The sequence below is a fragment of the Antrostomus carolinensis genome, unplaced genomic scaffold (assembly GCF_000700745.2).
Source record: "Antrostomus carolinensis isolate BGI_N321 unplaced genomic scaffold, ASM70074v2 scaffold49, whole genome shotgun sequence".
NCBI lineage: Eukaryota > Metazoa > Chordata > Aves > Caprimulgiformes > Caprimulgidae > Antrostomus > Antrostomus carolinensis.
In genome coordinates this window covers 26,490-50,277 of record NW_010337597.1, presented here as the reverse complement: position 1 = coordinate 50,277, position 23,788 = coordinate 26,490, and the positions used below count along the sequence as shown (strand labels likewise).

Here is a 23,788-nt window from a genome sequence, read left to right as displayed (position 1 = left end):
AATGCTGATCCTCCAAAGCATTAATAACTCAACACTTCAGCAATGTAACATGCTGATCTTTTAACTGAAAAAAAAAAAAAAAGCTGTTTTGTTGTTCCCTGAATTTATGGTTTCCTTTTCTACAGATTTGTGTTTATACTCTCACCACCACCATAATCCCAGGCTCCCTTCATGTCCTTTCTGACCCACCCAGCTGGCACGTGACAGCCTGTGCTGTGGCTTGTCCAGAGTTTGTGACTGCCACTGCCAAAAAACCCCCTGTGTATCGGCTGAGTCGATCTGCCCTGACCTCAGCGAGGACAGATGCTCAGAGCAATTGTACAAACCACCTTTGCTTAGGGAACCAGACCAGTCCTTTCCTCCTTCCCCTTCCCCTGCAAAAAATAAACCTAGATTGAATGTCAGTGTCACTTTTCACAAAGGAGCGCTCTGTTTTCGGTGAGTTCTGCTTTCAAGATGCCAGGCTGTGCGGTCACAGTGACAAATGGAGAACTCCACTCAGAGCTCTCTGGACTTACCCCTGTATAAATCAAAGTGAGTGGACCTGATATTTCCCTTGCAGCATGTCCTGCTTCTGACGGATTCTCAATTTTGCAACTAACTGCATTGCATTATATACTGGGATTTAAATGTGTATCTATTCCTTTTCCTTGAAAATAAGGAACACTGAAATCAGTTCAGTCCTTACACTCTAGCAGAACTTGAACTAAAATTGGATGGATGATAGTTACAGAATAGGAAGGTTATTTAAAATAATGTGTTCATGAGATGTCTGGTATTTCACACCCACTGTTAAAATGGGGCTTAGCTCATATTTTTAATTTCACCCATGTGAGATGCAGACCTGCAGGTGGAATGCTCAGTGGTCCCACACTGACAATGAGCTAAACTTGTTGCTTGTGATGTTTTTTGGTGGGCAGTGTGATTGTAGGTCAGACCTGAATAGTTGAGAAACCCCTACTAGGCTGACTTCACCTAACACTGTTTTGAGATATCCCAGCATCGAGTCTAGGAAAAGGAGCTGTGTCTGCTCTCACTGAAAGGGTTTCCAGGACAGAAAGGAATGAGGTTGGGAGAGGTCCCACCTGTATGAGACCTCTAACATCACTGCGCTCTCAAAATCCTCATCCTCCTATTGTTTTTTCTTGGCTATCTATCCCATTTCATTCCTAGAAACTTCAGTGATTCCAGAACCTGCACTTAGTGGAATCTGTATAAAATTGAAGCAAGACTTTTAATCGATAGATTTTTGTAAACAAATATATTTGAGGGCAGAACTGGCTCTAATCAATTTGTTTTATAATTAACTAAAGTACCACAGGACTGAGATCTTTCAAGTTTTTTTTTTTTGTTGTTTTGTTTTGTTTTGTTTTGTTTTTCCCCTCATTCCTTTTCCTTATTGGAAGGAGTGAGAAAATGACTGGTGACACTTTCAGAGTAATTCAGTGATTTATGAACACAAACTCTGTTTCAGTGCAACCCTTGCTGCTTATGTGCTCCTGGAAGTCTCACCCTTGCTGTAAATTGAGGGTATTATGTGAAATATGACTTTATCTTTTTAAAAATCAGATTCGGGGAGTTTTATTTTACGCTCCTTTTAATGCCAATACTTTTGTCCCTAGAAATTCTCCACAAAGTCTTATCAGCAAGTAAATGGTAGACAGGGATTACAAACTGTGCTTCTCCTAAGCACTGATTTGATTACCTAAATCATGTGCAATCATACAGCAAATCTCAGAAATTAATTTCCTCCCTCAGAAGTGTAGAAATGTAAAGGCTCATGCTTCAGATTCTCTCAAACTCTTTTTCTCAGCCACACACACAAACAATATACAGTGCTTAAGAGCATGTGAAATCTGCTGTTACCTGTATAGATGTACTCCATGTAATCAGGGTGCTTTCTAGCAAATGCACAATTTATCTCATATATTTTGTCGTCAGTGACTTCTGTCACAAATGGTGTGTACATAACCGAAAAAGATGTTTCTGTAGTGATGGCTTCTACAATCATAGCCTAAAAAAGGCAAAGAAATGATACATTTCATGTCAGTTAATGGCTAGTTAGAAAAAAAGAAAAAAAGAAAAAAAGAAAAAAAGAAAAAAGAAAAAAGAAAAAAGAAAAAAAGAAAAATAATTACTTTCATAGATGATATTTTCCCTTTAATAATTGCACAGTCATGCAAAGATAACATATTTTGGTCTTGAATATTAATTAGAGGGGAATTTAAATTAGTTCCAGAAAACACTGCCTATCTATACTCAGAAAATCAATTTAATGGAGAAAGAACATTTGTAAACAGTTTTCAGTGCAGCGAGCCTATGTCTTCAATGAGGAGAAAAGTATTAGATAAATTATCTTTTAGATGAAAAGAAAAAGTGATTCCATGCTCTATGAAGGTCACATCTTTCATCTGAGGGTTTTATTCAGTCCTTGGGAGCTGGTTAAACAATACTAAGCATTCATATTACCCCTTGGGTTGGCATGAATCAGACACTGTGTCTATACGGGATATTAGTCTTAAAATATTGCATTTAAATGCTATTTGCATTAAGGGTAAAATTCACTCCTGTGCAGAGGGAAACATGAAGCTTATGAACCTTGTCATCCCTTAAAAATGACTCAAATGATGCATTGTGCTGGTCATACATGGAGAGGTGGATTTCACACTCGGTGGACCCCAATGAACTAGTGCTGGAACTGCCAGGAGGAGCCACCAGCCTGGAAACAGCCATGCTTGGTATGCTTATCCACCAGTGCAAGGGAGGTGGAGCTGCAGTTCCTCCTGGGTTGGGGTTTGGGTAAGACCACCTTCCGCGTTGCTTTGGCCATATCTATTGCTATCAAAGATTTTTGTGTCCTTGACGTGAGCAGTCCTTTCTGGAAACTGGGGGAACTGCGAGTCTTCATTAAGGATGAGAGGAAAAAATATAATTTTTTTTAAACCAAGCGTATTAATCTTTCAGATCACCTGAAGTGATTCACAGAAAATATCATTATGGGACTAGCTTGGTGTTTTATTGACAAATCCTCACCTTTGTTCTCAAGTCTATCCTCCGCCTATGTAAAATTATCTAGTGTGCCTCTGCGAGTCCTTTGTTTAGCTGACGACAACTCCCACCAACCCAGAATGGAAGGCTGGGAGTGCCAATTAGTTAAGTATCTATGTCCTTCTCTTTAATGGCTTTAGAGAACAGTTCCTCTGATATGGCCTTATGCCAGTTTATTTCCATTGTGTTTATTGGTATGGGATATGTAGAAATACCATGGAAGTGCTATAATTGTTTTGAGCAGATATTGGGATATGCTGCCATACGTGCACCCTGAGTGCTTGTACACTGAATATTCTGCCTGGATGTTGAGGATATCACTGGGGATTTGTTTATATTTTAAATTACTATATTGAGTCAGCCCATTATCCTGCATTTACTGGAAAGGAAGAAGTCTGGAGTGGGCAGTATTTAGTCCTGGAAAATTAACAAGCTTCAAATGTGTGTAATAGTATCATGACCACCTGGGGCAGTAATAACATCTCCCCCTGCTGAGAAGGAGTTCCAGCTTTCCATGGGCACAGCCGTGTTATCCATGGTTAATGCCACAGATCTGGAAGTATCAGACCAGAAAATAGCAAGTGTGTCCTCCTGCCAAGAGCTCAGGGGCCCTTGAATAGATCCGTGCTGGTTCCTCCCTGCGGGAACGCTTACCAGTCTGCACTGATTTATAGAAAAGTGATTTTAGGATTTCATATTTCTATGGACTTTAATTATCTTCTCGTTCAGGGCCCTTAGAGGATCAGCAGCAAAACAATGGCACTGATCTAGCTTTCCAAGGTACATTTTTAAAAAAAAAGCAGAGGCCTACTTGTTCAAGTTTTACTGAATTTCATGTGTAAATATAGGCACAGAATTAGGTCAGCCCTATTTTGTGTGAGATGTTGGGTATTCTGCTGATTTTCTAGAGCTTGGCAGCCATTTCCTCATCTGGATTAATATGAGCATGTGAATGTGGTTTTGGGTGTTATCCATACACTTCCGATTTAAATATATATGGCGGCAAGATGAAAATGAGAGTGGTGGGACCAGACAACGTCTGTATTTTACCTGCAAAGTTCACTTTTGGTTTTTTTTTTTGTTTTTTTTCAAGAGCAATTCAGAGTCATGCCTATAATATCTCTGCATTGCCATGCACCCATGGTGACTCTGCACAGCATGCAAAGAGTGACTAGCTCAGAGGGCAATAACGGTAAAATGTCAGCCAACAGGGAAAAGAATAGATCCATAGTTTCTGGTCAATACTGCTACTGAAGGTATTAATATTACTCAAGAGCATTTTTTTTCCCCAAGCTACTGACCCTGGACGTAGATGCTGTTTGTTTTATTATCCTCTTGGATTTTTATGGGGTAAAGTCTTTAAGGATATAAAAACCCAGCCCATAAAAACTTTGGAGGAGAAAACTTTATATGATGAAATCCCTAAGGATTTTTCTGCTTTTATGCATTGAAGTCCATACCCATGGATGAATGTCTGGCAACATGTCCAGGAAACAGGGATGCCTACAGAACATCATCTGTCAGGCTGTATGCTGTGCAGCTACTCAAGATACAGTCACACTGTGGGGAGGATCACAAGGGCTCCAATGGACTTTCAAGAGAGTCCTTGCAGAGGGAACAGGACAACTATTTTTTAACATTTGCATGGTGTCTTTCCATCTGAAGGGTCCTCTCTGCAATGTCCTCTCAGATGCATCAGGGAGGATGTTGCTGTTTTGGCCTCAGAGTGGAAGAAGTGTCGGGCTCTTTCATGAGTATGGGGGTAGCAGCTAAACTGCTAAAGATGATAAGGAAAGATGAATTTTTTTGCATATCTTGCATGTGAGCACTGCAGTGATATCTCATCACATGATGCTACACTCCAGCCCTCAGTTTCAGCAGTGTTAGAAAAAGTGAAGTCTTTGAAATGACCTTAAACCCTAAGAAAGAGATCCTCTAGCAATGTACAATAATGTAAGGACTACACATTACATGAGTCCATTGAATGTGGTGTTTTACCTCAGTCGTGGACAAAATCTTGCTTCAGGGAAGTTGCAAGAACTCACTCAAGAAGAGGCTGCACAGTAATCTGATGAAAGGGAAGATTTCTTTTTGTAGTTATGGGACTGACTCATGCTCTGTTATGTCAGGAGGTTTATATCCCTGTTTTGGAAGTGTTAGGAATCAGAGAAAGTCTGCAGAGAAACCATCTGGAGACAAAGTGTCTCGAGGAGTATTTATATTATCAGAACATATATTAAAATAGCAATTAATTCTCTCATGAAACAGAAGCATTCCCAAGGTTTGGGGGATGTACATTGCTATCATGGCAATTAAAAAGTCAAAAGACATTCCTAAACAGCAAACTTGGTTTTGATCAAGAATTTAAACATATATGTGATCCAACACCTCATACTCCTCTTCTCTGAGCACTTTGGCTCTGCAATATCCTTACATTCTACCATATCTAGCAATATTACATTTCACAGACTTTTAAATAAAATTTAACTTTAGCTTGGACAATCTTATATTGTCTCTTCAACATCCACTAAAATTCTATTAAGAGCTCATAAAATGAACAGGTAGATGCCCAAGAAACAGAGCTTTCCCACGCCAGCTTCTGGTGGCAAGTGATATAACTACTTCAATATTTTTATGAAGCTCTTGCCATTTTGCCTGCTTAGAGCAGACATAGAAGAAGAAAAATGGTACTGTAGCAGCAAATTCTTCATAACAGTGACAGTAGCTTTCCCTGCCACAGTCCCTAACCTTAATCCTCTTTAACTACAGAAAAGTTTAATTTGGAAAATCCAATTATCTTGACATCTAGAATTAGCCAAAAATTTAGATATCTTTCTAGTGCCTTATCTTGCAGCTGCAGTGCACACTCAGCCACTGTCTCATTTACAGTACAGCAGGAATTGATGCTTTTATTGATGATTTTTATTAATGCAATGATATCAGTCAGGGTAAAGCCATTAGCCTCTTCTATGAACTGCTTGCACTCTTAGGCTGGTAGTTAGAAGTATGGGTGCACTGCGGTGCAACCTATGTGCTTTTCTCTATATCTCTCCAACCATAAAGAAGTAGCTGGCAGCCCTGCCACGAAGTCTGTTGCTGTTGTGATATGAATATCTTCTCACCAGCATGATCTTCTTACATAGTTTTAATTTTTTTTCTTCTGTGGGAAAAATAAGTAGACAGAATGCCAGAGCATATCCTTTTCTCAATATGTTTACGGTATGAATAAATCATGTATTATACAATAGATGAGAACTTTCTGCTTATCTGCCATGTAATGCCTCCCCATTAATGTAGGTCACATCAAATATCAGCTTATTTAGGTTCTTAAGTTATTAATGTATTTAAGTCTCTGCGAGTTATTTTGTGTGCAGTATATTTTGAAAGTGGATTTGCAGAGTGCTGCAGCAATAGATCCGTGTATTCTGCTGATTCCTGAAAGGCAGAGGAATTGTATAGATGGGTTACCTTAGGCTTCAAGATCTGTTTGATGCTCCAGTAAGTATCTCTTTATGTTTTGGAAGAAAAGAAATCCATGCTTTATATCCTTCCAAAGAGATCACTATTCATTAAAGGAATACCTCAGAATACATTGAGTATGGAAAAGGCTGGAGACTGCTATGAAACTATCCATAATGCTGGCAGGTGGGACAGCAGAGCCTGGGCAGGAATGTGGAAATACAACTCTAGTTTGGGGAAGCTCTCTGCCCACAAGCCCATCCTCTGGTCTTACAAACTCACGTGCATGGAGAGAGCCGCAGGAGTCCTCAGCTCTCATATCACTTGCTACCAACTGAGGATCTTACCCTTTCGTCACAGCGCAAGGGTAAATGTGGAGGGTTTCAGTGTTTCCTTGCTGTGGTGGAGCTACTCTGAGACCAGTGAAACAGGCTATATTTGCTTTGCAAGGTTGATCCAGAGCGTTGACAAGGTGAGCCCCTGTTACTCTTCAGATGATGGTTTGTTGCCATCAGTATCTGCCATGTGTATCTGTACCAGGCAGGAGCTCTAGCTCAAGCATCCCTACAGAGGTGGCACCTGGCTTGGGCCACCTACCCCTGCCCCAGCTGGAGCCTTGTGACTCTCCGAGATGCTGTGATGTGAGCAGTGCCAGTCTGGTGGAGCGAGCTGAGCTGAGCTCCCTTGGACAGCCAGTGTGGCTGCCACACCTTGCTGGCAGGTTCCTGGCCACCCAGCTCCCTGCGGCGCAGACATGCTTCCTTGGCGTGGTGACAGAGGCAAACACAAATCTGCAACGAGGCAGTGGGGTAGTGGATGCAAACATCAAAAAACTACCTCTGTGAACCAGCCAATTATCCTCTACATGGAGCTACCGGCCATAGCCACAGCTTTTAACCAGTTTTGTTAATATTGCCCCTTTCTTAAAGATAAGAGAGTTTTCTTGTTGAGAAATACCCTAATTCCAGTAAAGCTGTGACTGCTCTGAGCAGCAGGACTGCCCTTCCAGTGCTGGGAGAAGCCTTTCACCAGCCCCAGTCCTCAGCAGGTGTTGGGTCAGCTCTGCAGGGCTCCCGCTATGTCAAGAATGGGTCGCAGTTTAAACAGCAGGGTTTTTTTGTGAAAGGGGATTATAAACTGTGCTCACTTGAACAGCTTTGGTAGCCTGGGCTCAGAGAGAGATCTTAACTCAGACAAGCAGAGCTAAAGGTTGAGCATTGCCGAGTGCTTAACGTGAATATAGAGAGAGCCACTGGCCAAGACCTGGATGCTGCATCCATCTGGTGATTCAGGCGAGTGCTTGAGAGACAGGGAGTGACCCTGGCTAGGAAATGCTCCTGGGACAAATTTGGGAGGATACTTGCTGTAGGGGCTTCTTGGGGCTTTTAGCTCAAAAAGATTAAAAAAAAAAAAAAAAAAGAAAAGAAAAGGAAACTAAAATGCAGAAACTAACTGAACAAGATGTCAGTCCTTCCTAGCAATGAGCTCAACGTCTTTTGGGAGCTCGGCTTAAATGTAAAAAGATGAATCAGACAGCCAGAGATGGTGACTGATGTAGTTAGCCTGTAAAATGGACAGCACTGTTCAAAGGAGCAGTGAAAAATCATGCCAGAGTCATTGCAATAGCAAACTACTTTATGTGGCTGAATGGCTGCTAATTTAGTAGAAGACAAGTTGACTGTATATAGAGATGTTTCTGAAAAGTGACTTTATCTCTTGTATGATATCCTCTGTAGTTCTTCAAGAGAAAGATGTGCAGATGGAAAGCCGCCACATAACCAGTAATGATCCTGGGAACAGCACAAACTCCTGCCTGTAGCCTCATCTCCTCAAAGAAAGCAGATAGTATACAAAAAAAGGGAAGAGGATAATGAATGTGTAACTTCTTAAGGACCTTTGCAACTCAAGGGAACAATAAGGGCCTAAGAACAGCACAAAATGGCTGGTTTTCAGCACTGATTTCTCAAGTTTCCTTTGTGAATCTTAAAGCTCTGCTTTGCAACCCAGTGAAAGCCAAAATGAGTTGAGAATCCTACTTGGGAAATATGCACACTACTTTTGAGCTGCCCTGTAGATTTTTTAAATGGTCTGGAGCTTTGCTGGCCAGGTTGTTCCTGTTGAGCATCTTTGAGACATGATTTATGGGCCCTTGTTAACAGTTAAAACCCTAATTGGGTTGGTATTTTGTTTCATATTGGGATTTCAGCAGCTACCAACTAAAGCAAGGTATGTGTTGCTTGTTACATTCAGCCAGTATTAAATAAATCCATCTTTCCTTAAATTAAAGACAATTAATCCATCTGTTTTAATCATTGTGACATTTAAACTAATAACTTCTCTTAGCATGTAAATATAAGTGTGATTCAAGCAACAGTTATTCTAGCATGAATGATCTCATACTAGAAAAATAGAACTAGGTAGAAAATACGTGGAGGTAGATGTTATTAAAGAAGAAAGAATACAGAAAAAATGTTAAATTCCTTGGTTTTGAACATGCAGAATTGTTTCTTGAATGGAAATATCAACAATAACAACAGCAATAGAAAGCTCTCAAATCAGTATGAATATGATAGAAACTCTCTGTTATGTTATTTTATTTGCCTTCTCAATCCAGTTTTCAATTACTCCCTATTTTTACTAGTGTACCTGAGAGCAGAATGAAGCTGATTTTTGCTGCTGAGAGTTATGTCTTACAAATATTGTATTCCAAAGCCAGACTGCTCTGAATCCCTGAAATAGGAAGAAGCTTATTCTGCCCTGAAAAAATGTTAGTAATTTTAATTTTAGCACTTTAATTTTAGCATTTTAATGAAGCACATGCTTCAGCCATGATGCAATGAGAATGTGGGAAACCCATGAACTGGTTAGAAGCTGCACTGAGATCATCTGGATACCAGTGCAATGTCTTAAGAATGAACTGATCTTCCAGTTTATGGGCCAAAATCTTCTTCTAATGTGCAGGGTGAGGAAAACCATTCCATCCCAGTTTTCCACCAGAAAATGAAAAGCTCAGTGCTTCAAGGCAAGTGTTGTCCTTCGAAGTTTTTATAAAGAGGGATAAGAGAAATGTTTTTCCTCACATGAGTAAATTAAAAATTAATTCTTAAAGCAGCAAGTTCCACAAACCTCTGAGACAGTATGGACTTCCATGTATTAGGCACTTAGGTCTGCCTGTGCACACAGCAGTCATTGACCTCAATGGGATTTTCCCCCAGAATTGATTAAAGAAGGGACTTTTCTGCGGTGAAGTGTGGCACAGCATGATCTGCTAAAACAGCCTCAAGAATTAATGAGAAATACATTTTCTCAATGATATGATGGCCAGGCTACCCAGAGAGGCTGCCTGTCAGCTCCTATCAGTCATTCCATTAGGAGGATGGCAGAACATCTCTGCCGTTGCCAGCTTGGAAACCTCATGCTCCATAGCAGGACACAGGTCAAGCGTGAGCATGCAGGACTGCTGACGGGCCTCGTCACCGGCTGAGACTGTGGAGGAGGTTTTGGCCACATAAAGATTTTTCCTTTTAACTTTCTTGCCTTGGATCATCACCCTACAAGGTGTGAGATAAAGCTGAGCTCTAAAGGAGTTGACAGCGTTCATCACTGCACTGTAGGTGTTCAGCCACCTTGCAAGACTGAGTTATCATTTGCTTTATTGTGTGATATGTGTATTGCTCTGTGCTTGCAACAGCCCAGGCTTTTGAAATGGAAGCACCTGATGTTCATAACAGCAACAAGAAAGCAAAACAAATGTCTGAATACCCAAACCTCCGTGACAGACAATGCATGTGCTACTGCAAGCTTTCTCTGTGATGATGAGTTTAGCTGACAGAAATATTCTCAGAAACACAAGTTCATGAGCTCCGTGTGCAGCAATCGCAGAACCAGTATTTTCCATGTGCTAAGAGCAGCTCTGTGATGGCTGCAATCTTGGTCAAAACACTGGGGTTGAACTGGAACTAAAGCTAAAAGCCCAGTTTGCTCCAATGCAAATTAAAGGTCTCCATTTGAGCTGTAGCAAATACACACTGGTTACATTATAGAATGTAATTTAGTACAGATGGTTATGGAAGCATACAGATATGAACCTACAGGCTTTGAAATGCCTTCCTGAGGTTCTGTTAGTTTCTGCAATGTATGTGTTGCTGGTGCAACGGCACTTTGTGTAAGACTTTGGCTAGATGGGATTGACTTTGGATCTAAGTGCGTAATGGATGCTAGAGCCGAACCTTCAGTATAAAATAGGCCACATGGTTTTCACATAAAAGCAACTAAATTTGTAGTGTGCTAATGAGTTAAGCCTGAGATGTTTATAAATTAGGTAATAAAGGCACCAAGATGTCTGTGCCAGATATTGGTGAAATCAGGCTGTGACTTTCAAGATACTGGCAAAGTTCATGTTGAATGACGTTAGGCATTTTTGACATCGTAGTACGGGTGTGATATGTTTTTACTCATAGAATGAAACATCCAGAGTATAATGCACAGTTTCTAGCCAGTGGAAATAGCTTACAAAGGTGTGGGTAAAACTAGACAGTCTGGAGAGGGACCATTTCTATGGGATGAAATATCTCCAGTCTACTGTTTGTTTTGCTATTACCAGCTGAGAAATTGTGTTGCTGACAATAAATGCCAGGGATCTTGCCTGACTATAGTAATAAGTAAGTTTAAACTTTGTCTTGCTGCTACCACTCTGAAGATATCTACCAAAATATATTTAATAACTTTCACATTATTATTTATTGTGATGAACTCTATTTAACTAATCTAACAGCCAATACACAAATCATCCAGTGCATATTCTGTAGTGAATGATGAAAAAAAGCCCTTCCGTTTGATTATATATTAACTTGGAATGTATATTTTCAATCCATGGAGTAAAATATTTGAACAGAGAAAAAACACCCAACTTACTGAATGATATTATCCATTACAAATTACTTTTTCACCTCTCATCAACATTATACCTTTATCTAAGAGTGGAATGGAAGGTGGACATTAATATTCAAAACCAACACAGGGCATTAGATGTTACATATCACTGTACAGAGGACCCAGAAATAGATTATTTACTTTAAAGGGGATAATCAAAGAAAGATAATAAAAAAAGAATGTTTAAAGTTGCCTTGATCGTGATCCATAGGTACTTTTACAGGGAGAAGATAACAAGTATTAAAGGATCTTTAAGCTTTCAGAGATGAATGCATAATATAAACTGCTGAAAGTTTGGACTGGACAAGTAAGATCCCAGTTTGCAAACTGGGGGAGAAATGGAGGACAACCATGCAGGAAATAATCTTCTAGATGAGTTAAACTGTTTAAATGGGGATTGGATAACTTCCTCAAAGCCAGGGTCTGCTTTGCCTCTTTTGGCACCTATGCAGGAAGGTAAGGGTGAAATTCTGGGGTGTTTCTATGCAGGAAGTCAAATAATTCGTCAATATGAGCCCATCTGGCCTTAGACATCTGAGAGTACAAACCTTGCAGTGTGCCTAAGAGGAAGTACACAGTCACATGGAACAGATTACTGCTGAGGAAGAAAAAATATGTAAAAGTTAATAATGAGGAGGGGAGCAATTTGAGGATGTTTTAAGAAGAGTTTTGAAGAAAGAGGACTCCTGGCAGTTGATGTCAGGGATAGAAGAACTTCAAAGGAAAGTATAAAACCAAAATCAGGGGAAGAAAACCAAAGGAGATACAAGATAAAGACTGCTCTGAGCATGAGGAATAGATCAGGAGAGAAAAACACTGATTTAGAAGTAGGATAAATAATAAAGAGCTTTGCAGATGTGAATTAAGGGCCTGAATTTTTTGCAGTAAAGACATCAGCTGAAGGAGTCGAGTGGTCTGTACAACATTTTTAAGCTATAAAAGAAGTAGAAGACAGGCTGTGAGGAGGAAAAGCCTTTTCCAGCAGTTAAAAGAATCATGAAAAGAAGAAACAAAAGTAGTTGATGACACACTAGAAGATTATATACATGACCCAGTGATCAAAGCAGAGAGTGACATATCTAATCTAAAAATCTTTCTTCACAGAAGTAAAAACCAAGCTGTCCTGTTCGCCATCTATTCCCTTCCTCCTCAGAAAATTTTGCTCATGGTTGTGAGCCGACGCTAGTGAGTTCTGGGGCAGAGGAGTAGTTAGCAAGAGAAGCGTGCATCAATAGCTGTTGCTTTGGTTACAAAGGCACATGAGCATGTATAGTCGTGACAAGTTATTTTCAGCTTTGCACCGTGAAATAGAGAGAATATTAATAAAAAAAGATTATGTTGCCTCTGCTTGATCTCTTGGTGGTGGAATGTCCCAGTGCAGTGTCACATGCTACATCATACTGCATAATTGTTGCGGTGTGCACTGATGACATTGAAGTCAACCCTGATGCTGAGTGCACAGAAATCATCAGCTCGGGAAGGAAAAGGTTGTTACCAGTGCTGGGGATATATCTTCATGAGCAGTGTTTCTTAAGTGCTAGCTATTAACTTGAGTGGGAGTGGTACTGGGCACCCAGCTGCCTCTACTGCTTGGGTGTCAGCATATAGATACCACTGAATCCTTAGCCTAGCCCACGCTAAGGCATACGCACAAAAGGCACAAAATCGCAGAGCAATCTCTGTCTCCCAGTGAAAATCAAGCGCAGTGGGGGATCAAACAAATGGTTAGATCTCTACTGACATTTCAAAGCTTCTGCGGATAAAAAGATGACAGCAGCTCAGGTTCAGGCGAATGGCAGAGAAGGAGTGGGAACGGGGCACGAACAGCATGCGGGTGCCTCTTGGTGCTGCAGGGGTCCACAGTGGCCTACGCATCAACTCTCCGTCAGGAAGAGAAATGAGCTGTGAGGTCTGGCATGAAGCTGAGATGAGCCAGAGTCCTACCCCTGTCAAAATCCTTTGGCTCCTGCTGTCCAGAAGATGATGCTGAAAGCAATTCAGCAGCCCCAATTCTGTTCTGGGTCATTCCCACCTTAGCCCAACCATGGCTTTTGGTTTAGACTCTGTGAGGAGGCACCGTGATGAATCTTGTCCTTTATGCCACTTTTTCGGCCCTGTTACATAGTAGGACAGTCTGAACCCCTGGGGGAGAGGGCAGCTATGACAGCTCCTCCTTTAAAGGTTTATTCTTTGAAGCTTCGTGTCCATGACACCAAGAGGGGAAGTCAATGGATCCGAGTGTTAAGAGACAAAAAAAGACATTCCATTCGAAGAAATGACCCCTTCATAAAAACTGTTTGTGAACTCAAGTTTTTAAATGAGTCTGACCCAGTGGGGAAAAAAATCAAACTGTTCTGTACAGAAGAAATTCTCTGCTGGAAAGCATATGAGAAAGTTCACAGGCACTGCAAACACTAGCCCAGTGGGTAATTCTCTGAATGAGATGCACTTTGCACTCACAGCAGTACTGAAATTCAGGAGCTCCCAGGACTGAGATTTATTCCATTTTACCAATAAGAATGCAACTAATAATAGTTTTAAAAAGGAAGAATTTACAGTGCAAGTGAAGATAAAAGATCAGATTCTGATCTTTATTATTCTGTCTTATGTCGGACACGTTTTGCACCACTTTACATAAAATAGATGTCACGATCAGAATCAGACTCTGAAATTTTATGACAAGGGACATATATTGTTCCTAGTATCATCAAATTCCTTGTATGGACAAGGAGGACCTGAGGGCCAAGTCCACTGTGGGATGCAGAAGGGTCTTCTGCTGCCTGCGGCCCAGACGTTGCACTCCCTCTGAAACGCAGTTTGGTCGCATTGAAACCAGGGTGGGCGTGAAGGCTGGGACACCACTGGCAGTGATAAGCTCCTGCAGCAATAAGCCTCTCTCAGCAAAAGATCTAGCATCTCTTCACCTCCAAGTTTGTATTAAGAGTTCTCAGAGCAGAAGGGGGTACCCTGAAACTTAAATTTGTGCTGATGCGGCTGAACAGCCATCTCAAATAAGTATCACTCAAGAGATGAGTCTCATTGAAGTCAATGGTCTACTCCCCACATAAGTAATCTTTGTAGACCAGGGTCTTACCTAGCCATCCTTCACAGAGCACTTTAAGTTCCTCTGAGACCATTTGTTACGCTCATTTTTTCCTCCCCTTCCGGTTGAAGAGTTTGGAAAGGTGTCAGAGGATTAGTATCATGCAAATTGCAGAAGGAAAGTGTCACTAAGGCAGGAAGACTTCACAAAAAATAGCTTAGGGGACTATACAGTATCCAGAATTAAATTTTATAGCAGTCCATAAAATTGAAGTATGAGCCAAGGGTTAGCAACCTTGAATTTTGCCCTTAAAATTAGTACAAGAAAATCTACTTCATTATAAATACGATAGTACTATACAGTGTCCTGTTGATTGATATGCCCAAGAGCTACCTTTGTCGGCAGTCTTTTAAGCAGTAATCCCTCATTTTGGTCTTAATAGTGAGATAGGCACCTCCTTCCTCATTGGGCTATCAATTTTTACCTGCCAATACAGTTTGATGAGTTCGCTTGTACGCTGCTCGGTGCCTCCTGCCATCCAGTATATATGGTGGGCGATCATGCTGCTCCTGATGACAAAAGCAGAATAAATGAGTGTACAGGGAGAGAAAGGTGTATACAACAATATTTAAAGGAGGTAATATTAAGAGTGCAACATGAGGTTTGTATCAAAACATTACACATAACTCTCAGCCTTTGGCCAACTTTAAGACAAGTATTAGTAAACATTTTTAGCTAGCTGAACTATCTGCAACCAAACAACCCTACATTTTCTTTTAATAGCTTTTCCATATTTTACCCTGAGCAAATATTTAATGACTGCTATGCAATATTTTAGTCTGGCTTTTCTTTTTGCTTTAAAATATTTGTGGGTGAAATGTCTTACATGTAAGTACACTTCTTCTAGGATAGCATCAACATGTATAACACTCTGTCGCTTGGCAGTCTGAGAATATCACTTGTCTATGGCAAACTCAGACATAGCTCACTTTTGATTAAACTATATCTTAACCCCCCCCCCCCCCAAAAGAAAAGTAATCAGCTATCTTGCTACCTAATTGAGTATGCTTTAGTACTCCCACTGTCTGTGACAATCATTGCATTACTCTTTCTAGACTGAAGGATATTAAAAAACTATTGTGCAATGGATATTAATGCAGAGTCTTAACAGACTTCAGAAAATCAGTTTGCTTTTATGGCTGCCTCTCCACACTGCTCTCCATTTCCTTTCCTCTAGAGATTCCAAATCCAATTAAATGTGACTAGATGTAATTCCAAATTGTCACTTTAGTCAATTAAACATATAATAATCTTGTGTACCTAATTACTAGCACCAAAAGTTTATTTGTTGATGTAGTGCTATCAATGTGTACTTCTGCATGTTCCCCTTATCATTGCCTATATATTAATTGTGCTTTGACATTACTGTAAATTGAATTTGAAATTTCCCCCTAGTTAAAAGTGTCTCACAAACAGTAATCCCAATTCTGTTGTAATACCCTTTCAGAATGTACTTTCCAAGGCTGTATTATGTTCTTAATGAGATATAACCAAAAATACATGGATTTAACAATAAACATTTCAAAGCAGACCCAGTATCAGGGGGTAACATATTGTGACAAACAGGAACTAAATCTTCCCTTAGATGTTCTCATACAGCTCCCATTAATTTCACTGGGAGAAAAGCAATTCAGTAGAATCCATGGATTTCTGCATAAGGATTGGATTTAGCCATAAGCTTTATCCAATGCTCATTCAAATCATTGGCAAAAATCCTCTTGACTGCACTAGAACAAAGAACACTTTCTAATTGAACAGCATTAGCCCAGCCGGCACAGTATGAACAAAGGATGAAATCCTAATTGCTTTGAAAATCATTGGCAAAACTCTCATTGACACTAAATGGTGCCAGGGTTTAATCCCAGGAATGACATATGGATCCTGTGGATGAAGCAGAGAAGGTGAGCAATGCCTCTAGTTTTGCCTGCTTGACCTGGTGATGGTTTTGAGGAAAGACCTTGACTGTGCCCTGAGGGGCAAAAGGGAAATAACTATGTAGAACAAAATTGAGGGAAGACTTTCAATTAATCTGTCACGTTATTCTGTAACTTTGGTCTACTGGAGGTGGTCTACAAAGCTTCCAGCTCTCGTGGCAATGGTAATAGCTGGTCCCTAGCAGTGTATGTGAGCTGTGGTGGCCTCCTGTGGCCACCTCATCAGAAAGGGACTTTCAATCTAAATTTAGAGCAATCCTCAAGCACTAAAGCCTTGTCTTTTTTGGAGTCAAACGACATTTGCAAGTGATCACTTACAATTTGGGATCCTAAGGACATATCGCCTCCCAATTACTGTCATTTCAAGATTAAAACTGGCAAACCCTTAAACCCGAGTGTCACTGTCGCCAATTGCCCCCGTGGGAGCATTGCCACAGGTCCAACTCAATCAGTCAGCACAGAGACACTCACAGCATACTTTGCCGTCCCTACTAGAGGTCCCAGACTAGCAAAGTGAGGATCCATCCCACCTGCAGCACAACACAATATCCAGTTTGCAGTCTCCCACTCCTCGGTGGTAGCCAACACTTTCTTCTCCCAGTCTGGCACTGCTTCCAATGTGAAGATGTGCGCAGAGCCCTAGACAAATCTGGAATCAATTCTTAGACAAGTTGCTTCATCTTTCTCTGTTTCTCAGCATCAGCCGTAAAATGAGGACAATCATATTTGACTGATTTACTTATTTGGTGTGCGAGTCTTCCTGGCACAATCTTTTGCTAATTCTTCACAGCGAGCTCAGCACAATATCGCTCTGATAGTGGCAGAGGTCTCCTGGCATCGTTAAACTCAAGACAAACGTCTTTCCTCTTTATTCTTCCTTCTTTATTTGTTCTTATTTAAATAATCAGAAGCAAGCTTACATTTCAAGCATTCCTGTTTAGTTTTTCAACATCTGCTTTTATCTCTGCTAGATTTCTCCCGTACTGCCATGCGTTACATCAGGAATGGTGAAGCACATAAATAAAACCCCTCCGAGCCTTTTGAGTGCCTCCATCCCAATTTTACTTCTCAGTTCCTCGGTTGTCAGTGAGCACGCACAGGTCAGGACTGATGCTTGCTACTCTGACCTCAGGGCTTATGAGGGACTTACTTAAAAAATTCCACTTTCAAAAGAAACACAAGCACTAAGACTCTATGTGGGTGGCCTATGTCCAACCCCAAATCTGCCCAAGTCAGAGAGGTTTCTTTGAAGGCCTCCAAGGTTCAGTTCTCAGAACCAAAGCAACACATGCAATGGAGATCTATGAATTTCCAGATGCGGGGACACAGGTGAAATTATGCTGCCTGAATATGGTTGTAGGGCTAGGCACTGAAAAATACTTGGGGATCTAAACACTAAGAAACCAAAGGACTGACTGAAATATTTAGGTGGGTTACAAGCCCAGCTCCCACTGAAATACATGATGGCATAAAGCACAGATCTGAGTTCCTGACTCCCATTGAGTACCTGTCCACGTGGCCCATACAAATCCAGGTAGCAAAAACTTTCAGTAAGAGACTTACAAGTGCATGAGACACTCTGAGCCTTAGGTAAAATATTATTTAAACAAATATTATTTATGAAATTATTATTTAAGATCCTCAGCCAGTGACCAAACTCATTAACATCTTTTCTTTCTCATGATGTTATCGATATGGCTGATATATGAACTATATCATATTAGTATATTACATATACTATATATGACTTGGGATAGTATATACACAACCATATTAGCATTTCAGCAGTAGGTAAGGGCCAGAGTAGGTCCTACTTCGCATCTCCTGTAAATTATAGGTCCTGGGGAAATGGCAGCTTGTGAAGAGCTGGATGGAAGAGGTTTCAGTTCAGGTCAGTTGGGATCAGCTATTACATCATGTGGAGATTTTGGACAAGTGATGTTGGCCAGCAACAGACCTCACCCTGATTTGTACCTCTAGAGTAAGAGTTCAACTTTGAACCTTCCTGAGCACAAGGAACATAGAGTACAAAAGAATGGGAAAATAGCTCCTATTTAAACCATGTAATGGATTTTTCTAAATGAAATGCCATTTTTTATTTTTACAGTTTTTAAAGATAGTGGGATTAAACTCTAATGGTAAAGACCAGATACATGCATCCTCTTCCCACTTCTGACACAACCACTTCATTGATATTCAGAAATATTGGCCTCATATTTACAGAACCATCCACCACTTTTGAGTTACTAATTTGAAATACTTAAAACGTGACTGAGTTTCAGGTGTGCAGCCCACCAAAGAGCTCTGTTTGACGTGAGAACTGAAGTACTTCTGAGAATATACCTTAGGGGACGTCAGAGAAAATGTGACACTTCCTTCTTGCAAAATATAACCTTTTATATATATATATATATTTTTTTTTTTTTCCTGGTTGTTAATTCGGGTCAGTGTGAACTTCCATAACATAACTAGACCCATCTGTGTTAATGTTGTAAGCCAGGATCCAAAGGTGTCTTGCAATATCTGCTCAATCTGGCCACTTGGGGGGGCAGAACAATAAGATATATTTCTATATGTGCAAGCACAGAGCACACCACAGATCCTAAACCAGTCGTCTCCCTCAGCCCATCTCCAGACATGCACACGATTTGTAAGAAAAGAGTCAAAAGTAGCTTTTGCTGCATGACAGCTCCTGACACCAACCACCAAATCCTTCGCAGCAGCCACACGAGTCTGTGGCAAGAAAATGGATGGGCTGGGTTTAAAAAAAATAGGTGGAGTTTTCTGGAATGCAACAAAGTGTTACTTTGCTGAAGAAGACAAGAAATTAGCCTTGTTGCCAAATGCTTCTGTGTTCATTTCCCACTGCAAACACTGGAAAACTTGAGGGCGAGACTCAAGGTCAACCCCTTCGGCCTTGACTGCTCCCCCTGAGCTGCACAGAAAGAAAGGGGCCCTGAAGGGGAGGGGAGGATTCCTCTGCAGATGGCGGAGCCGCAGCAATCACCACAGCCCATGCACATTAGAGTAACTTTCCCTCTTCAATGCTATTCAGCCCCAGCTGCTGCTAAGATCAGGAGGCGGAGAAGTGGCAGAAAATGACCTTTGCTCTCTGCTTCAAGTGATCCCACCTGGATCTGCAGCAAGTGGTACTAATAGGAGGCCTCAGGTGCTGCCATTTGATGTTAGGCCTGTGCAGACCTGCTGTTTGAAATAGGTAAGTAAGTGTATCTCTTTTTTTTTTTCCAATATAACAGAAGCTTTAATATTCCTGATGCAGACACCTGGGTATTTGAGATCTCTAATAGTGCTGAGTCTGAGAGACAAGATGCAAAATAAGCTACTGCTCTCTTCTGGATGATCTGTCTTATTTTCTGCTGAGATTAGAAAAGGAAAATGATGTTGGTAACTGGAGTAAGTAAGAGGTAGTTATTTTAATGCAATTATCCCATTTGAAAAATGAACAAAATAAGAACAGTTAATTTTTAAACATCTCCATATATCCTACGTAAATGTAAACTCATTCCTTTGAGGTTATGGAGACACTTGGGAACCATTAGATGATAAGACATAAACAGAACTCCAGAATACTGAACAGGAATGAAATTACTAATGTCAGGGTTTACTTGTATGTAGGCTACCCAAAATGGGAAAAAAAGTTACGTTATCTATGCATAACACCTGGATGTTGCTAATTCCTGCAGAGGTCTGTCTAAAACTTTAAGTATTTCACCAGTGAACCTTAAATGCACTGGGAATCTGCTATAAAGCTCTTCTGTCCTGCCAGACCCTTCCAGGTTGGTGATGGGACATGCTTGCTGTCTTTGCTGAAGTTTCTGCATTGTTAGCCCTTTCCTAGAAAGCAGAAATAAGTTTCCTGCAAGGAAAATGGCACCTCTATTTAGAATACATTTGTTATATTTATTATTATCTGTCTGTTGGTTGCATGCAGGTAACAACTTTCTGCTTTGTATTGAGATTGCTTTGCAGTGATAATAAATGTTTCCCATTTAATGACAACTGCCATGTAAGGCTGTAGAGAATGTTTTACAAATGTGAGCTGAGCGATGCACGGGGAAAGGACAAGCCTTTTAAAATGATGCTTGAGAAAATTGGTCACTAAGCCCAGCAAAATCTTGGGCTCTCAGTGACCTGGTATGAAAGAAGCAGCAGTCAGCATGGATGTGCTGTAGAGATCTTGGCTTGACAGCTGAGCTGTTTGGAGCAGGGATGGGGTGGCTGGGATGAACTGCTTTGTAACAGAGATGCAGCAAAACTTTTAGAGGGACATGGTCTGTGCTTCTTCTGGCCTCCAGCTGGTGCTTGCTCTGCTCTCTTGCATCTCTTTGTACTTCATGCTCCCTGGGTTAGGGACATACCTTGAACTGTCAATGTTTGGATTTACTTCTGGCAGGGGGTGTGGAAAAAGTAGTATTGAAGGCTGCCTCTAGCCTCTGAGTGAGCTGTTGTTTGACACTTGGACAGTCTCAAGTCATAAAGAATAATGTGTGCAGTGCAGAAATAACGGCTGGTAATTTTAGATGCAGACTAACATCATATGTTGGTGTCAAATTAAATAATAGGCCGTGCGGACTTCCTTCTGGGCTTTGTCTGATCTCAGCGCTTGTCAGAGCTGCTTTCCTAGACCTGGTTTATGAAGCACTCCTTTCATAGTGTCACTCTGGGGAGGATGGAGGTCACAAAACAAGCAGAAGCTCTCGGATCCCTTAATGTGTGTGGGGAAAACCAGAGCTGGCTTCAGTCCTGGTCCTGGGCAACCTGTCCTCCCCATGTGATGCACTTGTTGGCAGAGATATGTGTGTGTGTGGGCCCTCATGGTGTTGAGGGGTGGGGGTGTCTGTTGCTATGACAACTGATTTTTTTAAAATATAGAATTAGATTTTTTTGTTTGTTTCTTTCAGTTTAGGAAAACTGAAACAATTAGTATAGAGAAAGGATATCGACTTTGCTCTGGTTTTCCAAGGGAAAGCCCAGGCAGGATGCAAAGACAGCAGCACAGACACAGTTGTGTGTGAGGGGCAGTTGGCTGGTGACCCCTTGAGCTTGTATCCCAAACTGTTTATAAATCTTTCCTTAGTGCAACTGTATGCTTAGCAAATCAAAACCCAATGTACAAACTAACCCAAATTATTCACCTAGCTTTTGGCTGCTACACTTTCAAGTCTGACTAAGGCAGGATGCAGACCTGAATTCATACAGGGGGCTGAGGTTTACGACTTGCAGATCTAGTTTGCTTTTCAGCTGATGGGATTATCTAGATTTTTATTTTTTTTTAAAGGGGAATGTCAAAAAGCTGAGTCAGCCCAATCACAGCTATTAAAATGCTAAAATTTCTTCCTCCTTAAGGATTGCTTACCCTGCTCTATGCAGTCAGATGAATATGAGTTGTTTGTTCTGGCAGAGGGACAGACAGTCTGTTTTCCCTTACATGTATACAACTAATTTCAAGTCACCAGTGTTCTAGCTGGTGATAAAAGAGCTATCTTAAGCTTTTCACAGAACACAGTGACACTGTTAAATCAGCACAGCATTTTGATTAGCAGAAAGATGAGAGCTATACAGCTTAATGATAAAAAGGGGTAAAATCCCTTCTGTACCTAAAACTCCAGTTTCAAAGTAAATAGGTGGCCATATTTTTCTGCAAGTTACAGATTTTCACCTTGCTACTGATTCAAGGCTATTCAGTGTCAGCAACAGCCTGCACCAAAGAAGTAAAGAAGGAAAATTGCTTTCATGCCTTATTGCTCATCTGGTTAGACCACCTCCTGCAGGTGCCTAACAGGCAGCTGTGGGGTCGCAGCCTGTGGGCTTGGTGACTTGAAGGATCAACAGGCTGTGATGCCTCTTCATTCAGTAGATTTGAGGGTCACCCTTGGGTGCATGTTCCCTTTCTAGTGCTCTTGTCCTTGAAAGCAGGGGCCAGGGGTTTGGCTGCTCTGACCTTAGAGACAGTGCAGACCTCTGAGGTTCTTCTGTGGCTTATGCATCCCCTTGCTCATCCATGTCCCTTATCTCATCCTTCCCTAAGGCAGCAGTCCTTATATTGCTGGGAAGGTTGAGTTCTCCTCGACCTTCTCCATGAGGATTTTCTCATTTTTGTGACAGAAATGAGCCCAAGACCCTTTCCTGAACTTTCCATTCTGGTTATTAAGTGATCAGCTGTGGCTGCGTGTCCTTTGGCACGGTGCTTCCAGTAGCTGCTATTGGAGGCTCATCCTAAGCCTAAAATGCCTTCCAATGCCTAAAACTTCCTAATAACTTCCAGACTAAATTTATAGAAATTTATGCCCATTTATTCAAAGGCCAAGATGGTCTTTCAACTGAAATAGGTTTTCTTCCTTCTGAGGTTTAAATCTTCACTGTGTTTGTCAAGAGCAGTCTCCTAACATCAGAGATACCAATAGAGGAGAAATATATTTACTAGCTGACATCTGAGTGAAAGTGTTTGCAGCACTTTGGAATTCATCATTTGCAGATGCTGTGACCCCACAGTGGTCTTTCTAGGATTGCTTTACAATTCCAAACGGCCTTAGGCTGCACTCTACATGGTGGCATCCTATCACAGTGCTATCCTGGAGGAATCACTATGCAACTGACAACGTTCAGATGTGATGCAGATAGGGGCATGTCAGACTCCTTAGATTAATTCAGACATCCTTGCATTTAGTCTGCTTCATATGCTTATTCTCCTGATACTGGGCTGTACTAGTGAAAATTGCACACACAGGAACTTGAGAGGCACTTAAATTACAGTTGACTCCACTCTAACCTATGACTTTCTCTGAACTCTGGTCTAGTACCTCCTGAGAGACAAAATCTCAGGGGATCCCAGCTTGATAGGTAGGCTGAATTAAATTAAATGTGATAATCCATGCTGCTTGTGCCAAGCAGTACTGCTCACAACCAGCCCCTTCTGTTCACATACCCGTGCAGTGTTCTGGGTGTATTTAATGGATTATGGAATATCTTAAAAAGCGAATGAGGGGGAGTGGGGAGGCAAGGGGTACTTAAAAGCCGGCAAAGAAATACAGTGACCTCATTCCTGTGCAAAAAGCAAGCAGAAATAAATGACAGTTTATGCTAAGAAAAACCAAGTTTGTATATCCAGAAAGTGCAGCCACATGTCTGTATGCCACAGTCTGTCTGTAACGAGGAGAGTACATTCTGCACCATTAGTGGGGTTCGACTAAGACCAATGACTCCAGTGAGATGACAGCAGTGCTAAGCTTAGTTTAACACAATCTGCAGAAGCAGCTCTGCACAGTTGCTATAACACTATGTTAAACTAGGC

At 41.1% G+C, this 23,788-nt stretch overlaps 1 protein-coding gene across 1 annotated transcript in view; it reads right to left on the bottom strand.

The window, feature by feature from the left end:
* SPATA16 (spermatogenesis associated 16) overlaps positions 1 to 23,788 on the bottom strand; it is a gene marked incomplete at its 5' end in the record, with an annotated part of 49,938 nt that overhangs the window by 12,557 nt on the left and 13,593 nt on the right. The window contains 2 exons of the mRNA XM_029086787.1: positions 1,867 to 2,014; positions 14,967 to 15,051. Coding sequence (XP_028942620.1) covers positions 1,867 to 2,014; positions 14,967 to 15,051 — 233 coding nt within the window. The remainder of the gene's footprint in view (positions 1 to 1,866; positions 2,015 to 14,966; positions 15,052 to 23,788) is intronic.